This window comes from Crassostrea angulata, chromosome 3, assembly GCF_025612915.1.
Source record: "Crassostrea angulata isolate pt1a10 chromosome 3, ASM2561291v2, whole genome shotgun sequence".
Lineage (NCBI taxonomy): Eukaryota > Metazoa > Mollusca > Bivalvia > Ostreida > Ostreidae > Magallana > Magallana angulata.
Window position 1 is genome coordinate 14,011,024 of NC_069113.1, and position 9,565 is coordinate 14,020,588.

The following is a 9,565-nucleotide window of genomic DNA, read 5'->3' on the forward strand; positions in this document are numbered from 1 at the left end:
AGTTAATGAAAATTACATGATGAAAATACAACTTTTATTAGATTTGGTCTCTGTAACACGTATATATGACAATATATGAGTTGAAACTTAACCGAAATACTTTTCATTGATTTAACAAATACCTGCCATGCCTGTGAAAGTTGTTTGACATTTCAACATTTCTAATGAATGTACTTTGTTATCAAGATTCCAGGATACATATAAGTAAAAAGCTTTTATTGATAAATTTTTGATACATTAGGTAATACTTGTTAATATTTCCTATCACACCATCCTTGATTCATTCAATTTACACAATAATAGCTGAAGTGCAGTTAAGAGTTCAGAATGATTGATAAATCAATGAAATGGTTTTATTGAGTTGGTATATTCCTATTAACTATTTAAGACAGTTTTCTATAAGTTTTACCCAAATTTTCGTATTTCTTGTTTCTTTCCTGTAAAATAAGTCCTCAAATGCAGTTGTAAATATTGATATACTTAAATGCTTTTTCAGCTATTTAGTGATTAATCATGGAGAAGGGAAAAGCCACAGGTAGTGAAAGTAAATCTGAAGCCACTGAGATGACACAAAATAAAGAAGACAAAGATGAAACCACAGAAGACCCCACAAAAAAGAATGATAACAAATCAGCCCCAAACCTGGACACGAAAACTCAAGAAGTAAATATTGATGGTACGCCACCTATGTCAGAACCCTGTGCAGAAGTGTCAGACTCCTCTAATGAAGACAATAAAAAGTTGTTGAATCCTCAAAGACTGCCAGGTGATGGAGAACACCAGCTGGGAGAAGGGCCGCAGAAGACTGCACAAGAGGAAGAGGAAGTTATAGAAGAAGATGATGGTAGGTGCAGGAGCTTTTTGTATTCTTCTATATTGAGAGGATTTTTTATATTGTTATTGGTAATAACTTGACTCTCGGTAAAATCAAAACTCAGTGCTATACATGTTTTAAAAGTACACACAGAACGCATTTTGTTTGATTTGGATATCATAGATACATGTAGTTTGTGTACTTGTACATGTATTAACATATACCAGTAAAATTACTGCAGACTATTTTCTTGGAGCGCAACATACACTTGCTTAGTTTCTTTAATTATGATCAAGTAGATATCTACTTTATAGTATTAATGCAATGCCTTGAAGTAATGGACTATTTTTTTAGATGAAGGAATTGATGTATCTGATGGCATAGACCTAGATGGAGATGGGAGGATTAAACTTTTTGAAAGAGGCCTTGAAAATGAGAAAAAAGGGAAATTAAAATCTGCATTGAAGTGTTACATGGCTTGTCTACGAGGATTAAAACCTCACACTAACTTTCCTTTGCTGCCCCAGTGTCTCAGAAATGTAAGTTAAATACAGTATAATGGAATCGATATTTGTTTTCCTATTTTAAAAATATAGGAGCATGAAAGTTTTCTCTTATAAATCTATATATTGGTATATCAAGTTAAATATGATTATATTCTTCTAATGTCTTATTTAGATTGATGACTATGCTTTATTTCTTTTGAACTAGGTTGCAGATATATTTTACAGACAAGAACAATGTATCCTTAAAATAACAGATGACACATTTATGATAACCCATGACTCAGACTGTTTCTAAAAATTAATACCGGTACAAGACTGTATTTTTATATTATATATGTCATTAGTTAGTATACATTTTGTGTTTTTCTCCTGTGAAGAGCACCATTATATCCTTAACTTTGTCTTAGATGAAAAGGCTATACATTTTATTCAAGCAGAGAAGATTTACTATGAGTCAGCTTTGATAGACACAACAGACATACAGATGAAGTTAGGTATGTTCACCTCAGATTTGGAAGAAGGGTAGATGCATCTATGATGAGTATATATTTTTTCAACCTTTGAATTACAGTGTAAACTGTCCATTGTTAACTTTACATTTAGAATGTTTACTTAGAAATCCCTTTACATAACCAATGTTATTGTAAAGAATTTTTTTTATATTTATATTCCATGGATACAACAGAATACAAAAACTAGTCAGTGTTATAATGTTTTGAATACACATATTTACATTTTTTTTAATAAGAGAATTTCATCCTAGTACATCATACACATTTTATTGCATCAATGAGGATATCCTTAAGAAATGGTCAGAGTAATAGATAATCAGATATTCTGGTTCACAATAGTCCTTATTTTACAGAGGAGGCCCAGAAGGACCAAACCCTGCCCTCAGACGTCACCGAGGACACAATCAGAGCAGACGAATTTGAGGAGCTGGCTAAAATATGTCTTGACAAAAAACAGTGAGTGGTGGTCAAGTTGACTGGTACAACAATAAATATGTATGAGATATTTATGAATTTATTGGAAATTACAATGCTATCTATTTTCATATTGTAGACCACAGCTGGCCTTGGAATATGCAGGAAAGGTAATGATTTTAATGTATAACACTCTTTTTGTGAGTCCCCTGTAACAACAAAGAAAAGCTATATCTGTGAATGAATTATAATTCATTTATTTAAAAGCATTGGAAGATGGTATTCTGGAATTATTGTCAATTAGGTTTATAACCTTGTCTTCAAGATTCTGTAGATGTGTCCTTCAGCTGATGCTTTGAACTCTGGTGGTATTGTATGATGTTACTTGTACATCTGTTTGTTTTTGATACCAATCAGGCCACCAAGATCCGACAGAGCATTCTGGGGGACAACCATCCAGTGACCATCAGCAGTCTGGATTTCTTTACCAAGGTGTATGCTGAGGCTGGGGCTGATCAGTATCAAGGTATCACAGACAGACAGACAAAATGATGAAATGTCAGCTTATTTACATTCACTTCTTCATGTTATTTTGTGTCCCTTTTATAATATTAGACTTACTACTTACTAGTGAATTAAAATATCACCAGTGCCAATAAAAGGCTTGAAAGTTATGATAATAATGAGATGTATAAAACCAAAGAATAGAAAGAAAAGAATTTTTGATAATGAGATTGAACAAATGAATAAAAAGCAAGGTCTTTTATATGCATTTAGAACCACAGTGTATTGTATTGGTCTTTTATTAAAATTAGAACTTGATCAGTGTCTATTATTTTACATTAGATAGTATGAAGAGATTTGAGAATCAAGGAGCGGGGGACCCCAGTGATCAGGATGTGGAGACGATGATTCCTCAGTCCTCAGAGAGGGAGCCACAGTCCATCCTCAGGCGGAGAAAACCAGGTATTGTACTGTAAATCAAATCATTCTTTTGATGTTTGCAGAAAGGAAATTTGCTGAGTCTGGGTAAGAATTATTGTAACTGATTTTGATTTTTTCAGGAGAAAGAGATGCAGAAAAGAGAGTGCGATTTGATGACTCTGTGAAAAAGAGTGAAGATGGTATGAATTTTACACAAAATTATACAAATGAGTTTTAGAAATTTTATATACCATTATAATGAAAATGTTCCAGTAATTGCAAAGTACGGTAGTACATGTTTGAAATCTTACTGTATATCTGTAAACAAAGTTAAATTATTGTGTCATATCTTTAACATGTAAAAAGTAGCAGAAAAACTGTGCAAGTTTGTACATTAATTATGTTGCTTTCAGAGGAGCAGTGTGCCAAGATATTTCTGTGGATCCTGTTCGCGATCTGTGGGGTGATTCTATTGATCCTGGGGGTGTACCTGTACTGTCACATCTCGTCCGGCAGCTCCTGTCAGTCCTACAAACATCAGATCAAGCATGTCTGGGACCGCATCAAGTACTACTACTACCACTACACACAGTCCAAACTTAGGAAGTTTGTCTGAATCCAGATCCTCTTTAACGAAAAAAAGAACAAAATTCATTGAATTCTGGAAAATGTACAGGAGAATTTGAACGTATGCGATGGGGACTATTTCCAAAGCTGATACAGATTTTTTGTCTCAATTCATCCGACTTTTTCTAAACTGATTCACGTCCCCTTGTAAAGAGAAAGTGAATATTGGCAAACTGGTGGAACAAAGTCCCTCATTTTACAGTGAAATCTTGATGAACTTTACCACTTTATTTTTGTTAAACTAAACCATGATGTGTTACATGTTACTGCTAATAAGTTTCCTTTTCTTAAAGTTTTTGGCAAAATAAAATGCCAGTACATGTATACTTTGTAAATAATGTTTTTTGAGTTCAAATTAGTAAGCTTTTGGAATTAAAGATATTTTCCATTCTTTCAGATGTAGTCAACTTTTCCTGTTTTAAGTTGACACATTGTAAATCAGCTATTTAAATGTAGGGACCATATTATTCAAAGTTTTCTGTCTTTATCAAAAGAAACAACCTAGTCTTAAACTATTATTTTGCATTGTTTTACATGCATATCAATAAAAAAATCATTTCGTCAGCAATAATTGATGTTATTTAAAAATCAATCTTTGCTCAATGCTTCGATATTTACAACATCATTATTATATTTATATTGCCTGTTTCATCTTTAAGATGTACCACAATATCAATTTCAACAACATTTGGTATATATACGCATTATTTTATGAAACTTTGCAGGCATATGTTATTGTATGACTTTTTGAGTATTGCCCAACTTTGTGTGTGTAGAGCTTAATTTATACGATTATACTCTCTGATATTGCTTGTAGTAAATCTGACATTTTGTGATATTGGAACTGTGATTTACACATTCCCAGGGCAGGGAACAAGAACTTTATGCAATATAACTGTTAACATGTCCATTATTTATTTAATCAATGTTCTTGCTCTTTTCTAGTCGATCTCATTGTCTCTCCATATTGTATGTTTATGTGGTCATAGGTTTACATGTATTGATATGTTATTTGCATGTAACTTTTAACATTACAGTTTTCAAATACCGGTATGTTGTATAAAGTTCTGTAGATTTAATTCAAATTTACAAAGTTACAGTAGCTTAATTATACTGTTAATTGCTATTTTGACCAAGTTGTATACTAGTACATATATTTAAATCTATATACTAGACGTTTTCCTCTTCTTTCTACAATACCTGATGTGAATTTACATGTACCAATAAATATGTGAATTATTAGAAAACTCCAAATATTTCTTGTTCTTTTGATAAAATTTTCAAAATTGTACCTGTAGAAAAATAAATGACTTGATATTTTGTACTCATAATTTCATTCAATTTAATTAAATTTGTATGTACATGTATGTATATTATTGATAAATCTTGATTAATATTTTATAGAAATTTAATTATTGACCTGTATTTAGATTTTTTAATAAATATATCAAATTATATTTTATGAGTGATAATATCTAGACATTATTAGATTTGTAATATAAAGTATCCTGGGTTTTTAGATGTAATGAGGGTAACATATGAATTTAAGGTTCCAGCATACACAGAATATTGCATGTTAGGTACATAAAACTTAAAACAATGTGGGAGACACCGATTGAGAATAGTTGGAATGTAAACACAGAAGAATCTCAATCTTTAAAGTATAGATGAGATCATATAATTATTCTATTTGCATGTCAATTATGAACATGGTTTAAAAGTTTCTAGTGTTTTGTTTGTTTGTTTTTTTTACATTTTATTTTGTTTTAAATTCAATTTTCTATTCAACAATTTGTATGAAAACAAAAATGTCTATGTGTGCATAACAAAGATTCATGAGCGCTGTATCTTGCCTTAAAGACATTTAAATTTTGGTTGACCATAAAAAGTAACTGTAAGCTTTTTTAACACAAGAAATAGACAAATTAAACTGAAATCTATGATAAAACTAAAAAAAAATATAACCTCAACTCTTCACCATGCTCATAAAAGGGATAGACCACCTGCATTTCTTTCTTGGTGCAAAAAAATAAATTTGTACAAATAAGTTATTTTAACAGTTTTAATAAAAATTCAACAAAATCACTTTTTTCCAAATAAGAATTTAGCTTTTAAGACTTTTGGTACATGTCTGATTGTGAGAGACACTCTAGTGGTCCGTGTTGAAGCTTCTACTGACTGAGCCATCTCGCACATCTCAATGTTAGCTATAGAGTTGCTGATTTTGTCCACTGTACGCTCACTTATTCCATGTAGGTAAGTTTTATACATATCGTCACAAACAAACACAAGGCTTCTAGGTTCCAAAAGAATAGATGTTAGGAATCGGTCCTCAAAGGAAGTTTGCTGTTGCTGTAAAAGAAAAAATGTTCTATATATATTTTGCCCAGAATCAATCTGCACAATTTTACATAAATAAATTTCAAAATTTGTCATACATCCATTTTTGCTGTATAGAAAAGAAGATGTTAAGAGCTTGAAGAACAAACTATTTAACATACATGTATACCTATTTCACAAAATATAATGAGTTTAAAGAAACAATATTTATGGTACTGGTATACAATGTACATACCCTTACTTTATTGAGCACATATTAACATGAATTCTTTACACATCGTCATAATATGAGCATATTTACATGTACATATACATGATATTTCAATATTCATTGACAGCCACTGACCTGGTCATCATAGGATTGATCACTTGAGTCCAAGGGTCGATAAAATTCTAGCAAAGTGTGTGATCCCAAACTAATTGTAGACACAACTGGGTAATAAAGGGGGCCATCTTCATGGGGCTATGAATATACATGTAGCTATACATATTTCAACATCTTACAGACTGATGCCAAGATTTAATTTTCATTCATCTATTATCATAAGATTTAAATGATATCAATTTCGATATTTACCATAATTCCTTGTCCTGCTAGGTACTCATTAACCAGAACATGGTTTGGCAATTTGTCGCCAAAAAATCCCAGGGCTGCCACTTTCTCCATGTACACCTTTAGCCACTGTGAAATATGTAAATGTACAAGAACATTTCAAAGGTATACAGGATATGTATATATTTACAAAACTACACATTGCAAAGGATATTATTTGAGTGTGTGCATAACATCTACAAACCTGTGGGATTTCCTCAGCCACCATTCCCTTTGGATGAGGTAACCCACCTTTAAAATTTACATATTATCTATTAATACATTGTAATGACATAGAATGAAAATGCAAATACATTTTTGAATATCACTATGAATTATCCTGGTCATTTTCACCTTCATCTTTACAGATTGTTGGTTTTCGATGACATAGTGGAAAACACAACCATCATAAACCTATCATCATGATCATAGGTTAATGCTATTTGTATCCATCTATAAGAACAGTTTACATTTTATTGTCCATATGATAAGTTGCTTAAATGTGGTAAATAATGATTATCATATTTCTCTGTAGAATGATTTGCATGTACGTGTACCAGCATTTGTAGCATGCAGGCCTGAATTTTAACTTATCCTTAGCTATGTGGCTAGTGGTTGATTTGCAAACGTACACCAGTGACATGATTTTAATCTCCTTGACCTGGCCTGTGAGACACAAATACTGAGACTTTAAAGGGGCATGGTCACGATTTTGGTCAGTTTATTTATTTTTTTTTTTTATTATTATATACAATGCTTTAGAAATGCATTTCTAATGATCAAATAAATTTTCAGAGTCATTCGTTGAGTTATTAGCAAGATACAGGGCTCACAGTTCTGTGTTATGTAAACAATGCTCGTGCCCTGTTTTTGTTTACGTAGGTTCAATATACTAGTAAAAAATCTTTTACTAGCTTATTTGTCTATCTTTTTATTTATTTCAAGCATAGATAAACAGTTTCTAACTTCTAAAACATTCGTTTTAGGTTTAAAACTGAAATGTTTACTTCAACGTTCAAAATGTAAACAACTCTTTGTTTACATAGCGAAGAATTTCGACAAGCTCTGTAACTCGCTTATAACTCAACAAATCATGAAATGACACTCAAATTTCGGTTGCCTATTAAAAATGCCTTTCTGATGCATTGTAAATATTAAAATCGGAAAAATAGACCAAAATCGTGACCATGCATGTCCCTTTAAGGAAGCTAAAATTAAGCAAATTACTTCGTATCATAGCTTCATCATCATATTTATAAATTCTATAAATTGATTTCCAGAACAAATCAGTACCCAGTACCAGTCCATAATTTGGTAGGCCAAAAATCACCCACATTGTCAAAATTTATCAACCCTGATTATGGTACATTTCATTATGCATATTATCCATCACATGAATATCCATAGGTAGATCCTGATTCATTTATCTTTGTCAACTAACCCCAGTTTTGCAGTCTTCGATTTGACAACTGAGTCCACTTTGGCTTTGGTGCTGAGTTCACATGATGCAAAAGGTATTGCTCTTCATCCTTGGTTATGAAATTGGGAATGTAATATATACTTGGAGGAGCCTAAAAAAAACATGAGTAGAAGTAACTTACTTGGTAATTTTAATTATGTGTACATGTACTCTTTATGTTGTTTTTCAAAATATGTGAACTTGTAGTCTATATGCTAAACTGTAGCAACATATGGGAAGATGTAGTTTGCATAAGATCCCAACATCATAGCATTAGTTTGGAGCATTTAGGTTGACTTTTTGGGGAGTTCATTTATATATCAACCATGCCTCTATGAAGTCATACCTGCAGGTAAGTGTTTGTAAATATAGACCTTGGCATTCATTCAATATGTAAAAGACAAAACAATTCCGCGGTAAGATATTTGCACTACCTGTGATTAATTCATAATATTAATCATTTAAAAAAAAATGTAATGTTTACTTCTATCATAGTTTGCTGAAATGAGACACAACAACAATTGCTATAAATAATTGTCATTTCATTATCTTTTTCCATGCAAAAGAACAATTCGATTCACTACCACAGTACAATATGTTTCACACAAGTTCGTGGAAAGGCTTTTATTATATCAGCATCCACCTGATTCAGAATTTTTCAAAATAAAGATTCCACTGGCTATTAAAATATTTCTGCTGTTTTCTTTGTCCATGTGAACTGATGATCATTGATCAACTGGTGAATGGAGCAGACGAAATTTTAGGAAATGAACTCGTTTTGATGTGTAATTTTATCTATTCACAGGTCAATTGATAAAGTACACATGCACATACTGACATAGTATTCAGGGGTCATGTATAGGGATAAAATATTCCATGTAATTTACCACAGGGGCTTGGTTGTTGGATAGTGAATCTCCTAATTATTTGTTCCCGAAGAAAAAATTGATTAAAATTGGTAATCTTATGTGTATTTCTGTGTATTGCAATAAATAAATTCACTGAAACCCCCCGTTTCAGTCATGTTAAAAAAGTGTATTCAATGTACTTTTTTCAATGTAAATTGAATACACTTTTTTAACATGACTGAAACGGGGGGGGGGGGGGGTTCAGTGAATTTATTTATTGCAATACACAGAAATACACATAAGATTACCAATTTTAATCAATTTTTTCTTCGGGAACAAATAATTAAGAACTTCACTATCCAACAACCAAGCCCCTGTGTAATTTACCTGTTCTACTTTGAATTTCTCCATCAACTTCTGATTTATCTGTCCGTGAGGTGTTTAGCAAGGAACCAGTTTATAAGTTTGCAAGAACCAATTCAGCAATTTTATATCGGAATATTTCATTGGATAATTTTGCACTTCTAGC

At 31.8% G+C, this 9,565-nt stretch overlaps 2 protein-coding genes across 2 annotated transcripts; one reads left to right on the forward strand and one right to left on the reverse strand.

Moving 5' to 3' along the window:
- The first annotated feature begins 115 nt into the window (after positions 1 to 115).
- On the forward strand, positions 116 to 4,280 carry LOC128175319 (uncharacterized). Its single transcript, XM_052840852.1, has 11 exons — positions 116 to 204; positions 497 to 844; positions 1,169 to 1,353; positions 1,526 to 1,556; positions 1,728 to 1,814; positions 2,186 to 2,288; positions 2,386 to 2,416; positions 2,664 to 2,772; positions 3,093 to 3,212; positions 3,311 to 3,370; positions 3,584 to 4,280. Exons 2-11 carry the CDS (start codon positions 514 to 516, stop codon positions 3,784 to 3,786), a joined length of 1,260 nt encoding a protein of 419 aa, XP_052696812.1. The 5' UTR covers positions 116 to 204; positions 497 to 513; the 3' UTR covers positions 3,787 to 4,280.
- LOC128175320 (alpha-ketoglutarate-dependent dioxygenase alkB homolog 6-like) lies at positions 3,918 to 9,564 on the reverse strand. The gene is made up of 6 exons (XM_052840853.1): positions 9,424 to 9,564; positions 8,171 to 8,300; positions 6,935 to 6,981; positions 6,715 to 6,819; positions 6,484 to 6,600; positions 3,918 to 6,149 (listed from the first exon to the last, which is right to left on the reverse strand). The coding sequence occupies exons 1-6, from the start codon at positions 9,445 to 9,447 to the stop codon at positions 5,880 to 5,882; spliced, it is 693 nt and encodes a 230-aa protein (XP_052696813.1). The 5' UTR covers positions 9,448 to 9,564; the 3' UTR covers positions 3,918 to 5,879.
- Position 9,565: the final 1 nt, after the last annotated feature.